This window comes from Pholcus phalangioides, unplaced genomic scaffold (genome assembly GCF_987345545.1).
Source record: "Pholcus phalangioides strain wild (caught in Gottingen) unplaced genomic scaffold, Ppha-v1.0 ptg000004l_1, whole genome shotgun sequence".
Classification (NCBI taxonomy): Eukaryota; Metazoa; Arthropoda; class Arachnida; order Araneae; family Pholcidae; genus Pholcus; species Pholcus phalangioides.
In genome coordinates this window covers 48,007,065-48,024,911 of record NW_028301597.1, presented here as the reverse complement: position 1 = coordinate 48,024,911, position 17,847 = coordinate 48,007,065, and the positions used below count along the sequence as shown (strand labels likewise).

At 34.7% G+C, this 17,847-nt stretch overlaps 1 protein-coding gene across 6 annotated transcripts in view; it reads left to right on the top strand.

The window, feature by feature from the left end:
• The window catches only part of LOC149087757 (transcriptional adapter 1-like), a 47,823-nt gene extending 30,274 nt beyond the window's left edge, over window positions 1-17,549 (top strand). For all 6 annotated transcript variants that reach the window (XM_089231652.1, XM_089231650.1, XM_089231649.1 and 3 more), the window contains 5 exons: window positions 3,369-3,454; window positions 9,003-9,206; window positions 9,314-9,465; window positions 13,709-13,868; window positions 17,285-17,549. In XM_089231652.1, coding sequence (XP_089087778.1) covers window positions 3,369-3,454; window positions 9,003-9,206; window positions 9,314-9,465; window positions 13,709-13,868; window positions 17,285-17,446 — 764 coding nt within the window. In that variant the 3' untranslated portion in view covers window positions 17,447-17,549. The remainder of the gene's footprint in view (window positions 1-3,368; window positions 3,455-9,002; window positions 9,207-9,313; window positions 9,466-13,708; window positions 13,869-17,284) is intronic.
• Window positions 17,550-17,847: the final 298 nt, after the last annotated feature.

The following is a 17,847-nucleotide window of genomic DNA, read 5'->3' as shown; positions in this document are numbered from 1 at the left end:
TCTATGTCCCTCTGTAGGTATGGTCTCCAAAACCTTACAGCATACTCCAGTCCAGGACGAACTAAGCCTCGAAAAAGCGGAAGAATGACTTTAGGAGAACGCGAAGAGACTTTTTTGAAAATGAGACCAAGCATTCTATTCGCTTTTTTGACAACCGCTGAACAATGTTCAGAAAACTTAAGTCGCTCGTCAATGAGAATTCCCAAATCGGTGACTCTAGTTGCATCCGGGATAGTGACACCATTCAACTCGTAAGATAACCATGGGTTGCTCGAACCAAAATGAGCGACCATGCACTTATCTACGCTAAACGTCATGCCCCATTCATTTGCCCCTCATTCATCATTCTCACTAAAGTTATTTTTTTCAATATTATCCATGATTCATTTTCTCAAAGATGTTGCAGTCATTCTAACACTTCCTTATCAGTAATATTTTTTCGCAACATCTTGTTTATACCAAAATTTTATCAACACATTTTTGTGTTTTTTCAGTGTTGAATTTCTACTTTCTCAAAGCCTTTCTTGAGCCCAAAGTCCAATCAACGTCAAAAAGTACCATCTCTTCAAGTTTACAAATGAAAAAATAAATAAAATACTCAGCTCAACTTGCTGTTCCCTCATTGAAAAAAAAAAAAGATAACCCCCCTTTGGCCTTGGCCTTCAAAGACATTCTTTTTTCTGTATCTTCATTTAAAAATACATTTTGGAGAGGAAAGTCATTCCCATGAAAATTATATATCTTTCTTACAGTATACTACCAGCGTTGGGTTTTTGACATGACAAGTATTAAAAATTGTCAAAACCTAAATGAATGCCTTTATGCTTTTCAATGGTATATAGCATGATAAAAACCTTACTCTTTTGCATGTTACAATGTTCTGTTTTTAAACATTAATTTATTACAATAATTAAAACCAAATATCAATTAAAATTTGCAGTTTTGTATTTTTCGATATAAAAATAGTCTAGAATATATAAAATATAATTTTTGGTTTATTTATCTAAACTACTTATTACCTGTATTCAATTTACTAAGCAAAATAGAGCTGTTTATTCAAAATATGTGTGATCAGGGTTAGGTTTTTGACCTCGGAAACCAACTCGGTATTAAAACAGTCAAAAACTTATTGTCAATGTTATGAAATAGTTTTTTAACCTAATAGATGTGTTAAATGACAAAACACTTACTTTTAAGTAGATTGAAGTGTTTTATATTTTGAATTGTATATTCAAACAATACAATTCAGTATTTTGATTGCTAGGAATATTCTAATATTATGCACAGTAAAAGTATTGTTTTAAGTATCAGTGGTTATTTAGATAATTTAATAAGAGAAATCAGCATTACATATACGGTGTAAAGGAACTTTTTAAACAACTATATATTATAAAAAGAGTACAAAGCACAGATGTTTCTATCCATACACATATATAAGCAGTTGAAGAAATTTTAGAAGGTCGAGAATCTCATCTTGAATTGAAGAATATCAAATCATTCCGTAGCTTTCCCCTTCAGCATTTATGCAATGCTTCATTTGAATTATATACAAATACAACACCACAACAGGCAAAATGCCCAACGAGGTGGCTTATAAAAATATATATTTTATAAGAAAAAAAGTTATATATTGTCCAAAACACAATTCTGTAGAGAGTAGGAAACTATTTTCCAATCATATTAAGTATTCTTTTTGTAACAGTCACTTTAAAATTACAATCAATTAATGTGTGTATTTCCAATGGGACTTTAAAAAATTGAAAGCAATGTTTCAGGTTTTTGACAGTTTCTGACAGCAGATTTTGATGTGGCAGTTTCAACCATCAAAAACTGCAATGCGTCAAAAACCTGCCAATCCTGTATACTACGATTAGTCAAAATGACCCAGATCGCAGTTCTAGGTATAAGTGCCGATAGCTCTAAGAAAGCCGATAGCTCTATTAAGAAATGTGTAGAGGATAAAATTTCCATGAAATAATATTCATGTGATATCAGGAAAAGTCAAGAAATTTCTTATCATCCAAGTTCAAATTTTTGAGATAATTAAAAAAAAAAGTTTGATTTTGGTCAAATTGACCGAATTCGCTATTCTAGCTTTTTTTTTGTTCAAAAAAAAAATTTGTTCCTTATATTCAGGTTTTACAAACCTCTTCCCCCCCCCCCCCGTTACCGAATTCCGGCCTGCAAAGTGGGTTCCATCCGTCTTACAAAAACAGAAACATCTTCTTTGCAACATCGGGAAAGAGAGGGGCGGGGGGGGGGGGGGGTGGCCCTCAGAGCAGAACAATGCATCGAGACCCAGACAAGTTGGACAATGATGGAGATTAATATGCAAGTCAGCTAAAACCTCTTATGCACCAAGAGAATAGCCGGAGTGGAGATAGATGTAAAGGTCTGGGGACAAGATGATAATGTCAATATATATACACACACATATGCAGTCGATGCTTGTTGTAACGAGCACCCCACATATTATAGCGACAATACAACGACCGGTAGGATAAGTCCAAAATTTTTTTATTTTTAATATAACCACAGTCTAATGTGTTTTCCTTTTGATACAGTGACCACCTGATACAACATCTGTTTTTGATAGAGGAATGCGGGGTCATTATAACGAGTGTTGACTGTATATAGGCCATTCATACGCATCTTTGATGGTGTTGGGGCATTGCGGCTCCCATACATTTTCCATATCTCTACCCATGAAGAAGAGTCTCCCAGTGAGCTCCATACATTAAGAGGGCCCTGCATGAAAGGATTTTCCAAAGAAAAGTATCAATCCACATGGCAATCATCTAGTTTATCACCCATGAGGGATAACCTTTGCGCATTTGTCTTTTTTGCTCATTAATAGGATGGGAAAAATGCATTATTGCTGTCTCAGCCAAATAAATGGAATGAGGTGAAAGATATTTTGTAGGTTTTGTTAATTGAAGGGTAAGAGTGGTAAATGATGAAAATGCCAAAAAAAAAAAAAAATTCAAACACCTTTTTTCATGTTAATATGTCAAATGAGCAATGCTTTACAATGTCAATGTGAAAAGTGCCTGGTAGTCCTTCAAGTAGTTCAAAAGTGTGTGTAAAGAGGTAAAAGTTTGCAATTTCCCAAAATTTTCGCTTTTGGCACCTACAAGGGTTATCAATCAATCAATCATATATATTGCTGTCCCGCCCCTAGAGGCATACAGCGGACCTACAAGGGTTACACACGTATACACTTTATCTTTCATTGTAACTTTTATATTTCAGAGTTACCTATCGTTTTTGCTCTACAATGTTTCTAATTTTGGGGAGTCTGCTTATATGCTAGTTAAAAAATATTTTTTTAGCAAATTACACATGTATTTATTGTTTATATCTTACAGCCCCAAATGACTTTTATTTGGAAAGTATTCTTGCCGATAAACCGAAGAAAAAGCTGAAAGCCCATCATTACAACCCCAGTGGCTCGGTAAAATATTACCAAGTTCTATTTTTCATAACATCATATCTTCATCTAAAGTGATGTGCAAATTTTTATGGAAATAAACAAATGCTTAATCAAAGAATCTTAGATTTAGATGCATAGTAGACCCCTGATTATCTGAGCCTTGATTAACAGTTTCATGTTGTATAAGGTACAGTAGACTCTTGCTAATTCATCTTGAATCAAGCCAGTGTGCTGAATTGCCAAAATCGCTGAATTACTGGATGGTAGTAAAAAAAAAGCTTATTTAAATACTTGAAACTTCTGTGCATAGACATGCAGTGACATTTTTTACCATTCTACACTCATAGGAAACTGCCTTGAAAATTCTATATTACTGGATGGTGCCAAATTAGCACACAGCTGGATTGTAGAAAGTCTACTGTATTTTTCACAAATTTTGATTTTAAAAATTAGATGACTTGTAAAAAGACCATGTGTCATAATATACTGGTTTGCATAATAAATATGCCTGTGTTTCTCAAAAAGTGGGTGATGTTTATAAGAGGAATAGACCACAGGGAGTGATAGAAACTGCAAACACAACATGGGGGTCCCTTAGGGTTAGCTTATCATGTTAGAAAAAAATCAAAATAGGGCTTTTATATTTTGGTCAGATCTTATTTTTGGAGAAACGCAGCAGCTTCATTTGATTTCTCATGGGAACAAAATCTTGCGTATTCCTATTCTTGGGCCTTATTGCAAAAATTATGTTTGTGAACATTTGTAGTCTAAGTCAGTGTGAATCTTCTCTTTGAAATAATGACCTACATGCGTGTGCTGTTCAGCAGTTTACAATTTTTTTAAAGTCACACACACACACATATAATATTTTTGAGATTTTGTGTAAGTTTGTGGACCATGCCACGTATAACTCAACTTTATCCAAAAGAAAAAAAATGGTTCTTCATGGAGCACTTCTTTTTTTTTTATCAGCGATCATAATATCTGAATCAGCTAGTCAACATTGTTTTAGAATTCAAAGTGTTTTTCACATTAAGGGAAAATACCTGTCAACATGTATCTGCTATTGTAATACAAGCTACAGTTTTCAACAACCCATGCACTTTCAATTCACACTGCGAGATCATCATCACGGGGAAAGACAAAAAGTTCTTATGAAGTGCCAAACTAGGATCATTGTTTGGTAAGCTAGGTTTGTTGAAGCTAAGGTCATTGGGGACAGTAAGCATATCATCGAGAGACACAGAATGGTAACAAGAAAGAGAGGATTATCGCCAGTACACAGCCAGACCTACATGTGAAGGACATCAACGAGCTCACTGACCAAAGAACCACGTTCAGGAAGAACAACATTAAAAGTATTTGGATTTTAACATATCAGAATGGCAACAATATGAGACAAATCAGCTGTGATCGCTGAACATGTAATCACCATAACTGACCACCAGGGAAACAAACTGGCTGGTAGTAAAAAAAAAAGCTCATTAAAATATTTTAAACTTCTGTGCATAGACATGCAGTGACATTTTTTACCATTCTACACTCATAGGAAACTGCCTTGAAAATTCTATATTACTGGATGGTGCCAAATTAGCACACAGCTGGATTGTAGAAAGTCTACTGTATTTTTCACAAATTTTGATTTTAAAAATTAGATGACTTGTAAAAAGACCATGTGTCATAATATACTGGTTTGCATAATAAATATGCCTGTGTTTCTCAAAAAGTGGGTGATGTTTATAAGAGGAATAGACCACAGGGAGTGATAGAAACTGCAAACACAACATGGGGGTCCCTTAGGGTTAGCTTATCATGTTAGAAAAAAATCAAAATAGGGCTTTTATATTTTGGTCAGATCTTATTTTTGGAGAAACGCAGCAGCTTCATTTGATTTCTCATGGGAACAAAATCTTGCGTATTCCTATTCTTGGGCCTTATTGCAAAAATTATGTTTGTGAACATTTGTAGTCTAAGTCAGTGTGAATCTTCTCTTTGAAATAATGACCTACATGCGTGTGCTGTTCAGCAGTTTACAAATTTTTTAAAGTCACACACACACACATATAATATTTTTGAGATTTTGTGTAAGTTTGTGGACCATGCCACGTATAACTCAACTTTATCCAAAAGAAAAAAAATGGTTCTTCATGGAGCACTTCTTTTTTTTTTATCAGCGATCATAATATCTGAATCAGCTAGTCAACATTGTTTTAGAATTCAAAGTGTTTTTCACATTAAGGGAAAATACCTGTCAACATGTATCTGCTATTGTAATACAAGCTACAGTTTTCAACAACCCATGCACTTTCAATTCACACTGCGAGATCATCATCACGGGGAAAGACAAAAAGTTCTTATGAAGTGCCAAACTAGGATCATTGTTTGGTAAGCTAGGTTTGTTGAAGCTAAGGTCATTGGGGACAGTAAGCATATCATCGAGAGACACAGAATGGTAACAAGAAAGAGAGGATTATCGCCAGTACACAGCCAGACCTACATGTGAAGGACATCAACGAGCTCACTGACCAAAGAACCACGTTCAGGAAGAACAACATTAAAAGTATTTGGATTTTAACATATCAGAATGGCAACAATATGAGACAAATCAGCTGTGATCGCTGAACATGTAATCACCATAACTGACCACCAGGGAAACAAACTGGCTGGTAGTAAAAAAAAAAGCTCATTAAAATATTTTAAACTTCTGTGCATAGACATGCAGTGACATTTTTTACCATTCTACACTCATAGGAAACTGCCTTGAAAATTCTATATTACTGGATGGTGCCAAATTAGCACACAGCTGGATTGTAGAAAGTCTACTGTATTTTTCACAAATTTTGATTTTAAAAATTAGATGACTTGTAAAAAGACCATGTGTCATAATATACTGGTTTGCATAATAAATATGCCTGTGTTTCTCAAAAAGTGGGTGATGTTTATAAGAGGAATAGACCACAGGGAGTGATAGAAACTGCAAACACAACATGGGGGTCCCTTAGGGTTAGCTTATCATGTTAGAAAAAAATCAAAATAGGGCTTTTATATTTTGGTCAGATCTTATTTTTGGAGAAACGCAGCAGCTTCATTTGATTTCTCATGGGAACAAAATCTTGCGTATTCCTATTCTTGGGCCTTATTGCAAAAATTATGTTTGTGAACATTTGTAGTCTAAGTCAGTGTGAATCTTCTCTTTGAAATAATGACCTACATGCGTGTGCTGTTCAGCAGTTTACAAATTTTTTAAAGTCACACACACACACATATAATATTTTTGAGATTTTGTGTAAGTTTGTGGACCATGCCACGTATAACTCAACTTTATCCAAAAGAAAAAAAATGGTTCTTCATGGAGCACTTCTTTTTTTTTTATCAGCGATCATAATATCTGAATCAGCTAGTCAACATTGTTTTAGAATTCAAAGTGTTTTTCACATTAAGGGAAAATACCTGTCAACATGTATCTGCTATTGTAATACAAGCTACAGTTTTCAACAACCCATGCACTTTCAATTCACACTGCGAGATCATCATCACGGGGAAAGACAAAAAGTTCTTATGAAGTGCCAAACTAGGATCATTGTTTGGTAAGCTAGGTTTGTTGAAGCTAAGGTCATTGGGGACAGTAAGCATATCATCGAGAGACACAGAATGGTAACAAGAAAGAGAGGATTATCGCCAGTACACAGCCAGACCTACATGTGAAGGACATCAACGAGCTCACTGACCAAAGAACCACGTTCAGGAAGAACAACATTAAAAGTATTTGGATTTTAACATATCAGAATGGCAACAATATGAGACAAATCAGCTGTGATCGCTGAACATGTAATCACCATAACTGACCACCAGGGAAACAAACTGGCTGGTAGTAAAAAAAAAAAGCTCATTAAAATATTTTAAACTTCTGTGCATAGACATGCAGTGACATTTTTTACCATTCTACACTCATAGGAAACTGCCTTGAAAATTCTATATTACTGGATGGTGCCAAATTAGCACACAGCTGGATTGTAGAAAGTCTACTGTATTTTTCACAAATTTTGATTTTAAAAATTAGATGACTTGTAAAAAGACCATGTGTCATAATATACTGGTTTGCATAATAAATATGCCTGTGTTTCTCAAAAAGTGGGTGATGTTTATAAGAGGAATAGACCACAGGGAGTGATAGAAACTGCAAACACAACATGGGGGTCCCTTAGGGTTAGCTTATCATGTTAGAAAAAAATCAAAATAGGGCTTTTATATTTTGGTCAGATCTTATTTTTGGAGAAACGCAGCAGCTTCATTTGATTTCTCATGGGAACAAAATCTTGCGTATTCCTATTCTTGGGCCTTATTGCAAAAATTATGTTTGTGAACATTTGTAGTCTAAGTCAGTGTGAATCTTCTCTTTGAAATAATGACCTACATGCGTGTGCTGTTCAGCAGTTTACAAATTTTTTAAAGTCACACACACACACATATAATATTTTTGAGATTTTGTGTAAGTTTGTGGACCATGCCACGTATAACTCAACTTTATCCAAAAGAAAAAAAATGGTTCTTCATGGAGCACTTCTTTTTTTTTTATCAGCGATCATAATATCTGAATCAGCTAGTCAACATTGTTTTAGAATTCAAAGTGTTTTTCACATTAAGGGAAAATACCTGTCAACATGTATCTGCTATTGTAATACACGCTACAGTTTTCAACAACCCATGCACTTTCAATTCACACTGCGAGATCATCATCACGGGGAAAGACAAAAAGTTCTTATGAAGTGCCAAACTAGGATCATTGTTTGGTAAGCTAGGTTTGTTGAAGCTAAGGTCATTGGGGACAGTAAGCATATCATCGAGAGACACAGAATGGTAACAAGAAAGAGAGGATTATCGCCAGTACACAGCCAGACCTACATGTGAAGGACATCAACGAGCTCACTGACCAAAGAACCACGTTCAGGAAGAACAACATTAAAAGTATTTGGATTTTAACATATCAGAATGGCAACAATATGAGACAAATCAACTGTGATCGCTGAACATGTAATCACCATAACTGACCACCAGGGAAACAAACTGGCTGGTAGTAAAAAAAAAAGCTCATTAAAATATTTTAAACTTCTGTGCATAGACATGCAGTGACATTTTTTACCATTCTACACTCGTAGGACACCTCCTTACAAATTCTATATTACTGGATGGTGCCAAATTAGCACACAGCTAGATTGTAGAAAGTCTACTGTATTTTTCACAAATTTTGATTTTAAAAATCCAGTAAACAATCATGTATTTAATTCACATATTATTGCAAGAACATCTAAATAAATTAAAGACAATTTCTGACTTTCCACCAGGGGTCTATGAGCTGTGTTACAAGTTCGGCTCTTGTATAGTAAGCTAAAAAACACAAGTACACATTGGCTTTAACCTTATGAACAAAGCGTGCCAAAGCCTATCTTTACTGAATCTTATAGTGCTGTCAATCCACAAAACTTTTGGAATAGCTTATGATATTGTATTCTTATAAATTTAATATGCTCTATAATTTATACATAACTTTTTTTCACTCACTCTTTTTCAGAACTCGTTCGAACCAGTATCAGTTTCTAGTTACTTGCCTATAGCCATCACTCCAAAATATCAGTCTGGAAAACCAAGTTGTGTGACTGATTTCAGTCTCCCAGATAGGGGGGCCCTCCGCGGTGTTATGTATGCCCTCGCCTGGGAGAAAAAAATTGATGTGGTGGATCAGCAAGCAATTGAAATGATAGCATATGCTGTTCGGGTATTACTTTTTTTTCAAGTTCATCTTCGTTTTCTCAGTATCATTTGAAATTGCTTTTACAAGACTTTTTTTTACAAAATTGAACATGATCATTTTTGTTGTTTTAGTTTCAACTAAAAGCTATCATAATGGCAGTCTTAAGTCGAAGAAATGCTTACAAGCTTCGAGAAGGCAAATTCAAGTATGCTATGGGAAGCCCTGCTATCAATATCTACTTACAAAATGCTCAGAAGCTGAAGAAATTTTCTCGTGATCCAAGGTATTACTCTATTGCATTTCTATGGTATTGTTTTTTTTTCATTCTGTGAGGGTGAGTATAAAGAATTCGAGATTTAAGAACTAACCTGGTTTCATTCAACAGACCTATCATGTACTCATCAATTTAGTTCATTACATGATAATGCATTTATATAGTCTCCCTCATGCCAGGAACACAAATGTGCAATGTCCTTGGAAAAAAAACAAGAATGTGGAAAAATAATGTTTGAATGTTTACCCTTGTCACTCTATGGAAGTTATTTTCCTAAAGTGTTTTGTAACATGTGTTTCAATAAGAACATGTATTTACGTTTCAGGCAAAACTTAGATAGCAAAATAAGGTATCCAACCAGCTGGTAAAAAATAAAAATTTGCACATTTGGTTCTTTTGCCATATTGGAAAAGGGGGGAGGGGAATGCTGTATTTGTTCTAATCTTGGTGGTGTTCCATGGTGGGATCCAATCACGTGAGTGATGTTTGAAATTTAAGTTGAGTAAATTTAAAAAGTTTACATCATTTTGCAGACACATCACAATATGTATATAATCATTACTTAACCATACATGCACCTCATACTCATACACACTGCAACCAATCAATAAGTTGTATTCCCAGATGCTTTTTATGAAGACAACAAATTGAAAACAAAACAATATTTTCGCCAGAAGAAAAATATTTACTTTTAACAATTAAATTTTCTTTTCCTTTTTGTGCTTACATTTCAAACATGAAACTCAATGATCATAAACTATGAATCACAAAACAGTTCAATCATTGCCCACATAAAATAACATGAACTATCTCACCAACATGAAGTCTCTGTTGGTTATTGATTTTAGCCGCACATTCAAATCAGTCTGATCAAGTTCAAATATCCAGAGCAAGTCCATCACTGCACTGCACTATCTATCAGTTCTTAGTCGGTTCATCGGACGATCCTCTATTCCAACGAATACCTCCAAGCATCTAAGCACAACGTGAAAATGGGCCAAGTTGAATGGTGAAGACAGTAATGAGATAGCCAAATGAATCATTGTAAATATGGCGAGACTGGACCTCTGCCAGCAATTAGTGCACCAAGATGCAAACTAATTTATTATTTCATTTTAATTCTGAAACTTTAACGACCAAAAGGTCAGATGCTATGTTAAACTCAAGTCATGATTACAGAGAGATAATGGAAATAGCAGTCGTGTGTGACTCCAATCGCAAACAATATTTATACCTCGGATTATATCCTCTAGGCACAGCTGGCCCACCATACCTTTCCATCTCAAAATGAAATATGATGACATCACTAAATTCATTTGCATATTTCTACATAAAAAAATATTGGCAATCACAAACACTGATTGGCCGAAATCGCCGAACAATCATCGCAATTGATTGCCACAATCGGATGAAGTAATTTTTTAAAATATATTTCAGCATTAAATTTAACAATTATTTGAAAACTACATATATATTTGGAGACCTTTCAACATTTACATTGGTGACCTTTCAACATTTACATTGGTGACATGGATTATGTTACAACACTTCTCTGCGGAATTTCTAACAAATTGATGCATGTCGGCAGGGCATAACTGAAATTTTTGCCACCCAGAACAAACATGATTCAGTCGCCCATAGCAAACTTTGTTTTGCTGCCCCAACAATTTTATAATTTTATAACGTGTTCTTTGTTCCCACCCAAAATTGCAGTTCCCTAAATTTTTCTGCCCCCCTCTAGTTCCAGCCCTGCATGTCGGAACATATGTTCTGAGTGTATATGTGCTCCTTTAATATTTATGTTGCAAGAATCATTAATGTTTCTTTTTCTTCTGATGCTGCCATCTGTGTTCTATATTTTGAAGTAAAAATGTCAAGTGTCTTAATTTTCATGTTATGTTAGTGTCGTGTTGGAGGTCTGCTTGCTCTCTACTGAGAGAGACATTTTTCAAATGGGACACAGGCTTGCCTTTACACCTCAAACTTTGAAATCAACTTCAGCCATTCACCACTGCGCCACCAACGGAATTGGAACTAGATATATACTATCATACTATTTAATCTTGAGGTGCATCCACCTCATACACATTCTTCTGCCGAATTTCTAATGAATTGGTATATATCGGAACAAGTGCTGCCCTAACATATTTATGTTATTAGAGTTGGGCTTGTTTCATGTTCTAGCTGGCGCTGTCATCTGTCTCCCTTATTTTGAAGTAAAAATGGTAAATGCTTGAATATTTATGTTATGTATCATGTTTTTAGGTCTGCCTGCTCTTTGCAGAGAGACTTTTTTTCAAATGAAAGATGGGCTCGCATTCACGAGTCAAAGTTTTAAAACTGCAGGAAGCCATCTTCAGTCTATTCACCACTGTTCTGTCAATCAGATTCAAACCTGAATCTCCACGATGAGTGTCAAGCATAATGCCCACACGACTGCAAAGCAGCTTCATACACAGACACTGCAGAAAAATAGTGAAAGGTGAAAGAATACTTAACATAAGTAAAGCCATTTAAAAAATACAGGAAGATTCAGAAATAATCGATTTCAAAATGATGTATTTTTCAAAATTGATGACTCTGGTAGATAAGTAATATGGGAGGGTCTCTCAAATCTGGACTCCTCTGGATCTAGGTGATTTCTGATTATGGATCAACTTTTGCTTTTATCACAAGTTTTCATATTTAAAGCAGTAATACACCTCTTTAAGCAATTTGATTCATAGTTTACTTTGAAAAAAATTAATAAAGCAATATGCATGCATATTGTAACAAATAGTTTAATAGAAATAATTTCTAATTTACATACCATTAGGGGCCGTTCAAGTATTACGTCATCATCGATGGGGGGGGGGGGGAGGGGTTTCCGATTTGCTGACTTTTGATGACAAGGGGGGGAGGGGGGGTTTGGATAATGCTTACGTCATCAACCACCCTTTATGAAAATATGAGTTAGGATTCTGAGGGGCAGAGCTGATGACGAAATATTGCGACAAGGGGGGAGAGGGGGTCAAAAATGGCTAAAAATTTGCTTACGTAATACTTGAATGGCCTCTTACTAGTTATCCATAGAAAAAAAAATTATATTCATAAAAGCAGATTTTTCTGATTCCATGATCTCCGCACAATATTTGTATTTGGTGTTCTGCGTTCTAGCTTTTTCAAATGTTCAACTCTCTCAGGCATCATCAGTAGTTTGTGATCAACCCTTTAAGCCATTTTTAAAATTTCCCTGATCCGCATTGTAACTGCCGCAGTGGAAATCACAAAAACCTTCAAGAAATTGCCACCTATTTTCAAGTTCTAAGACACTAGGGTTAACTGAAAAATAAAATTAAAAATTCTTTTGTTCGAAGCTGACTTTCTGACTATTCATTCATTGAGACAAATAGTCCTCATCATTGTTTCCAAGAAGCTCAAAAATCGCAGTGGACGCCAACAATAAGTGATAAAAAAACAAAGAAAGAAAATGGCTGATATATTAGAAAAGGCAGAAACAGAATTTTGGTGAACAAAAACATCAAAAGTTCCCGGATGAAAAAAAAAATTGGCTGAAGTGTCTGGATTTGTGAAAAATCCTGCTATACATAAATATAAAGCAATAAGTCTTGCTCATCTTTGTGACTTGCTGTTATTTATATTTCTCGCAAAGCTATGCTGTTATAAGTGAAGCATGAGTAGTGTGGACTGCATTCAATGTGGGACTGGAAGAGAAAAATATTAGAAATATTTTAGAAAAAATGCAAACATTTTAAATTATTATTTTTTTTATTGATTTTTTTTTTTTTTTTTTTTGCGCGCTGCAACTTTCAAAATGCAAATTCTGGTTTAAGCACAGCAATTAACTTTTATTTTATGGATGTTCTCTCATGTTAATGCTTCTTGCATAAGTTTTACTTTTTTTTTTTTTGCTGAATGAACTTTTAACTTTATACAAAAATTGCCACGTTTTTAAGACAAATAAATTCAATTGGTCGAATGGTCGACGCGTTTCGGCTCTTCAATGGAGAGCCGTCATCAGGACTTCGTGGTCAGAATTCACACGAATGAGTCGTGGAACGACCACGAAGTCCTGATGACGGCTCTCCATTGAAGAGCCGAAACGCGTCGACCATTCGACCAATTGAATTTATTTGTCTTCAAAACGTGGCAATTTTTGTATAAATTAAAACCAGGCAAAGTTTCTCATTTTTTGTGATAATAACTTTTAACTATTTGATTCATGACCAAAAACCAAATTTTATGTTCATAGTGACTATGGTATGGATTCAGAAAGTGATCATCCGTCACCATTTGCAAGGCCATCAATTGCCTGGGCTGAGAGTATGGCTGCTACAGAGTTTGCTTGCAGTGGAAAGAATAACAAGGACAAGCCTCCAGTATCACCATGGGATCTTTACGAAACACTTCAGGTTAGTAAATATGGCATCTCGTCTGTTTGAATATGATTCCTCCTCCCTTCTCTAGTCAAGATATTTACATTTCTTTCTGGAACTAGTGTGCAACGTTTCTCAGGGGCGGCTCAAGACAAATCTGCAGCCGTGCAGAACATATTTTTGGCACCTCTCCTGGCCCAACCTTGATCACTTATTTATTCTGATCACTTATTAATTGTTTTGATCACTCCATCAAAACAATTTATGACGAGAAAAAACTTCTTTTTTTTTCAAATTTTTTGCCCTTGAACGTCACATTTGGTGCCCCTCCCAGAGTGGACACATATAATTTTTCCTAATTTTCTTTTGTCAATAAATTTTTTTCTCACTGTTTCACCTCAGATTTTGTGCAACTTCTAGAGCAGTGCCCTGTGCCGCATGGGTCAAACAACCCAAGAACCATCTTTGATGTTCTCCCTCCTATAAATTATGATGAAAATACAGTCAAATTCAATTATAACGACTTCAGAGTTGTAATGCAACTTTGGCTATGACATCGATAATAGGCTTTCTTGGCTGATTCCCTGAGAAAATAATGTTAGTGATCCTTGCTAATAACATCCAAAGCAGAATGTGTGGAAAATTTTCAAACGAAACTTTCAATGAAACTTATTTTGATTGATAATCTTTTGTGAAATCGGGGATGAAGATAATTTACATGATTTATCCATATGTAGGATATCCTGTAAATCCTGATTTTTCCTTTGTCGCCTCAACCGTTTATCGTAGACTATAATTCTAATTTAAAAATTCTCAAAATGCGTTCACGAATCACACTGTACAGTTTCGTGAGTAAAAATATAATGTGTCATAAAATAACCAAATGGAAATTTTTACAAGACCCCCCCCCCCCCATCCTTTAACTTTTAATTAGAAATTTATTGGCTTCTCTTTTCGGAGGCCAACAAAAGCATTTCCATGTTTCTAAATGCAATTTTCGCCGAGATATTTGAATTGAAAAGTCAGAGAAAAGTTGGGGAAGAACAGCATAAGCTAACGTATAAAGCGCCTTTCCCTAATTTATGCTGTTCTTTCCCAACTTTTCAATTCAAATATCTCTGCAAATATTACATTTAGAAACATGGAATTTCTTTTGTTGGCCTCAGGAGAGACAAGCCAACAACTTTTAATTAAAAGTTAAAGGACAAGGGACCTTGTGAAAATTTTCATTTAGTTATTTTATGACATTAAATTTTCACTCTTGAAACTAGTACAAATTGATTCTTGGAAACATTTCTTAAATTAGAGCCATACCTTTATAATGAACAGTTGAAGAGAGGCCAAATTAGGACTTACAGGACACCCTTGTGTATATAAAATTGATTTTCTGTATGTTTGTGTGTATGTTCTTTTTACAAATCCATAATTTTACTGATCTTCACCCAAGTTTGTCAGAGCTGGACAAATGCCTGAAATGATAAAAAAAAAATTTGGGCTACAATGGTTCTTTGGCCTCAACAACGACTTTCAGAATGGAGTGTGATAGAGGGCTTTTTCTCAGCTCGAGATATCAAGGATACAGTTATTTTCTGGATATTTTGCTGAGGTGAACTCGGAAAGAAAAGTCATCAACCTCCTCTTGCCCGGTATGCAAGAGGGCCTGGGTTCGTGTCCCTGGCGGAGACGTGATGACTTTTCTTTCCGAGTTCACCTCAGCAAAATATCTGGAAAATAACTGTTTCCTTGACTTTCAGAATATTTACTTTGAGTATCGTGGTCCCCCCCCCCCAACAATGTTTTTGAGACATGTTTATTTACTTGGTTCCCAACTTCGAAGTGCGAATGCGAGCCAATCTCCCCTTTAAAAAGTCTCGCCACAAAGAGCAACAAGCATGCAACAGTAAAAATTTGATGATAGATGGCAGCACACTACACATGACAAGCATTACACAGAAACAACTTTACATTAGGTTCACAACACGGACACACACATTCCAACATTACCAATTCGTTAGAAGTTCCGCGAAGGAATATGGATGAGGTGTATTTGTGGCTAAGTAGTAGACATGTTTATTCCTTTAAAATGGTTTGTAACTTCTTCAATGCCCCCAGTACATGGAGAAAACCTGAGCAGCACTGGGTTTGAATATAATTATATTATCATGTATCAGCTAGCAAATTATATTATCATAATGTGACCATAAATATGTTCAATTCACTGCGGATTTGCTGTAGCACTTAAATACCCACCTTTTGACACATTTTGTGCATCATTAATGTAATCAGTGTTAAAAAATCATGATTTAAAAAAAAATCAAAAAATTAGTTGTTTTTTTTTTTAATTTACTGACTACTTATTATTTAAAACAAATCTTTGTTAATTATTTTAAGAATGCATATTTTCATATTATACCTACCTATTTTTTTTTTCATTTTATCTATCAAATTTAATTCAACATTAATGAATAAACTACAAATGAACTACAAGCGAAAAATATGAACATTAAAAATCTGTGTTTTTGTAACATGAAAGGTTGTTGAGCCTGAATTAACTTAATGGATTAACATTTTTTTTTTTTTTTTGTGGAGACAAGTGCTTTTATTCATGAGGCCCCCCTCCCCCTCCTTTAAAGTGAATTCTTAGTGGCAACTTGGTATCACATATGGTAAAGGGTTTCTCGATTTACTCAATGTACAACCAAAGAGTCATTCACCATGAACTGAATGAAACATATTCCATATTGACAAGATTGTTTCTTTGTTCAATTGATGGATGCGTCAAAAAATGTGTTTCTGACTTGCATGATGTTGCTTAATGATTTACATATTTGTATTCTTTAACAGATTTAATGAGTTTTATTGAAAAATGAGCAAACTCTAGACTTTTTCACCTTTTCTATTAAAATTTCAACTCCAACAGTATATATGTTGGTACAACATCTATTACTTTAAATCAGCAATTAGGGCATAGAATTCAAAGGCTTTATACGAAAAATATGCATTATTTTTTGTATAAATCCTTGAAATTTTTTATGAGGAAAACCCTACTGCCCGATTGTAATGCATTGCAAATACTTAATGTAGTTATATCCACGTTAAGTTTAACTCCCTATATTTTTCTGCAATTTCTTCCATGCACAAAATGTAGACATAGAACAGATGTCTTTCTATTCTGTATCTAGGGATTAAGGGTTCAACTGTCTATATTTACCTGATATTCTATACTTTTTTAATCACAAACTTTATCACATATCAATGGCATGCATACCATACTGGGTTACTTTCACTTTAATATTGTTGAAGGTGTGTAAAGTAAAAATTAAATTTAAATTTCATGATTTAAATCAATGATTTAAAAAAATCAAGTGATTTAAACCAAGCTTGATCAAATCGACATACCGTGAATTTAATTTTGACTTTGACTCTCACCTTGCTATGTTTTTATTTGACAGCTTTACCAAGGCATCATTCCATCTCATGAAGTGTATTCTAAATCCATGGAGGAAATCAGTGCGGCTCTCTATCACCCAAGTAATGACGAACTTGAACAAGCTCTGCTTAAAAAGCTCCAGGAGAGCCATAATGTGAAATACAAAGTAAATGCAGCTACGTGAACTTTTTTTTTGTGGCAATGGTCACACGACCATTAAATCATTAAGTGAAGACTGTAAGTAATTGTTCTCATCATCATGAATAAAAGTTATCCTTTGAAGTAAATTTATGGTTTATTTTATTCACTTCATTTGAAAGTGTCTGCTACTATTCATCATGTTCAAATACAATTTTGCAATTGGTTTATTGAGATAAAATTGTAAACCTTTCTGCAGTTTTTAATTTTTCACTGATCTGCATTATAACTGGTGCAGTGTAAATAACCCCACACCCCTCTGAAAAATGCCACTTTTCTTCGGGAAGATCTTTTTCCAATTTCGGGCACATAATGGTGCTTTCCTTTCTCAGTACTTCGAGACTAATAAACTGAGGAAGATAAATACTCTGGCTTCTATTGTGTATA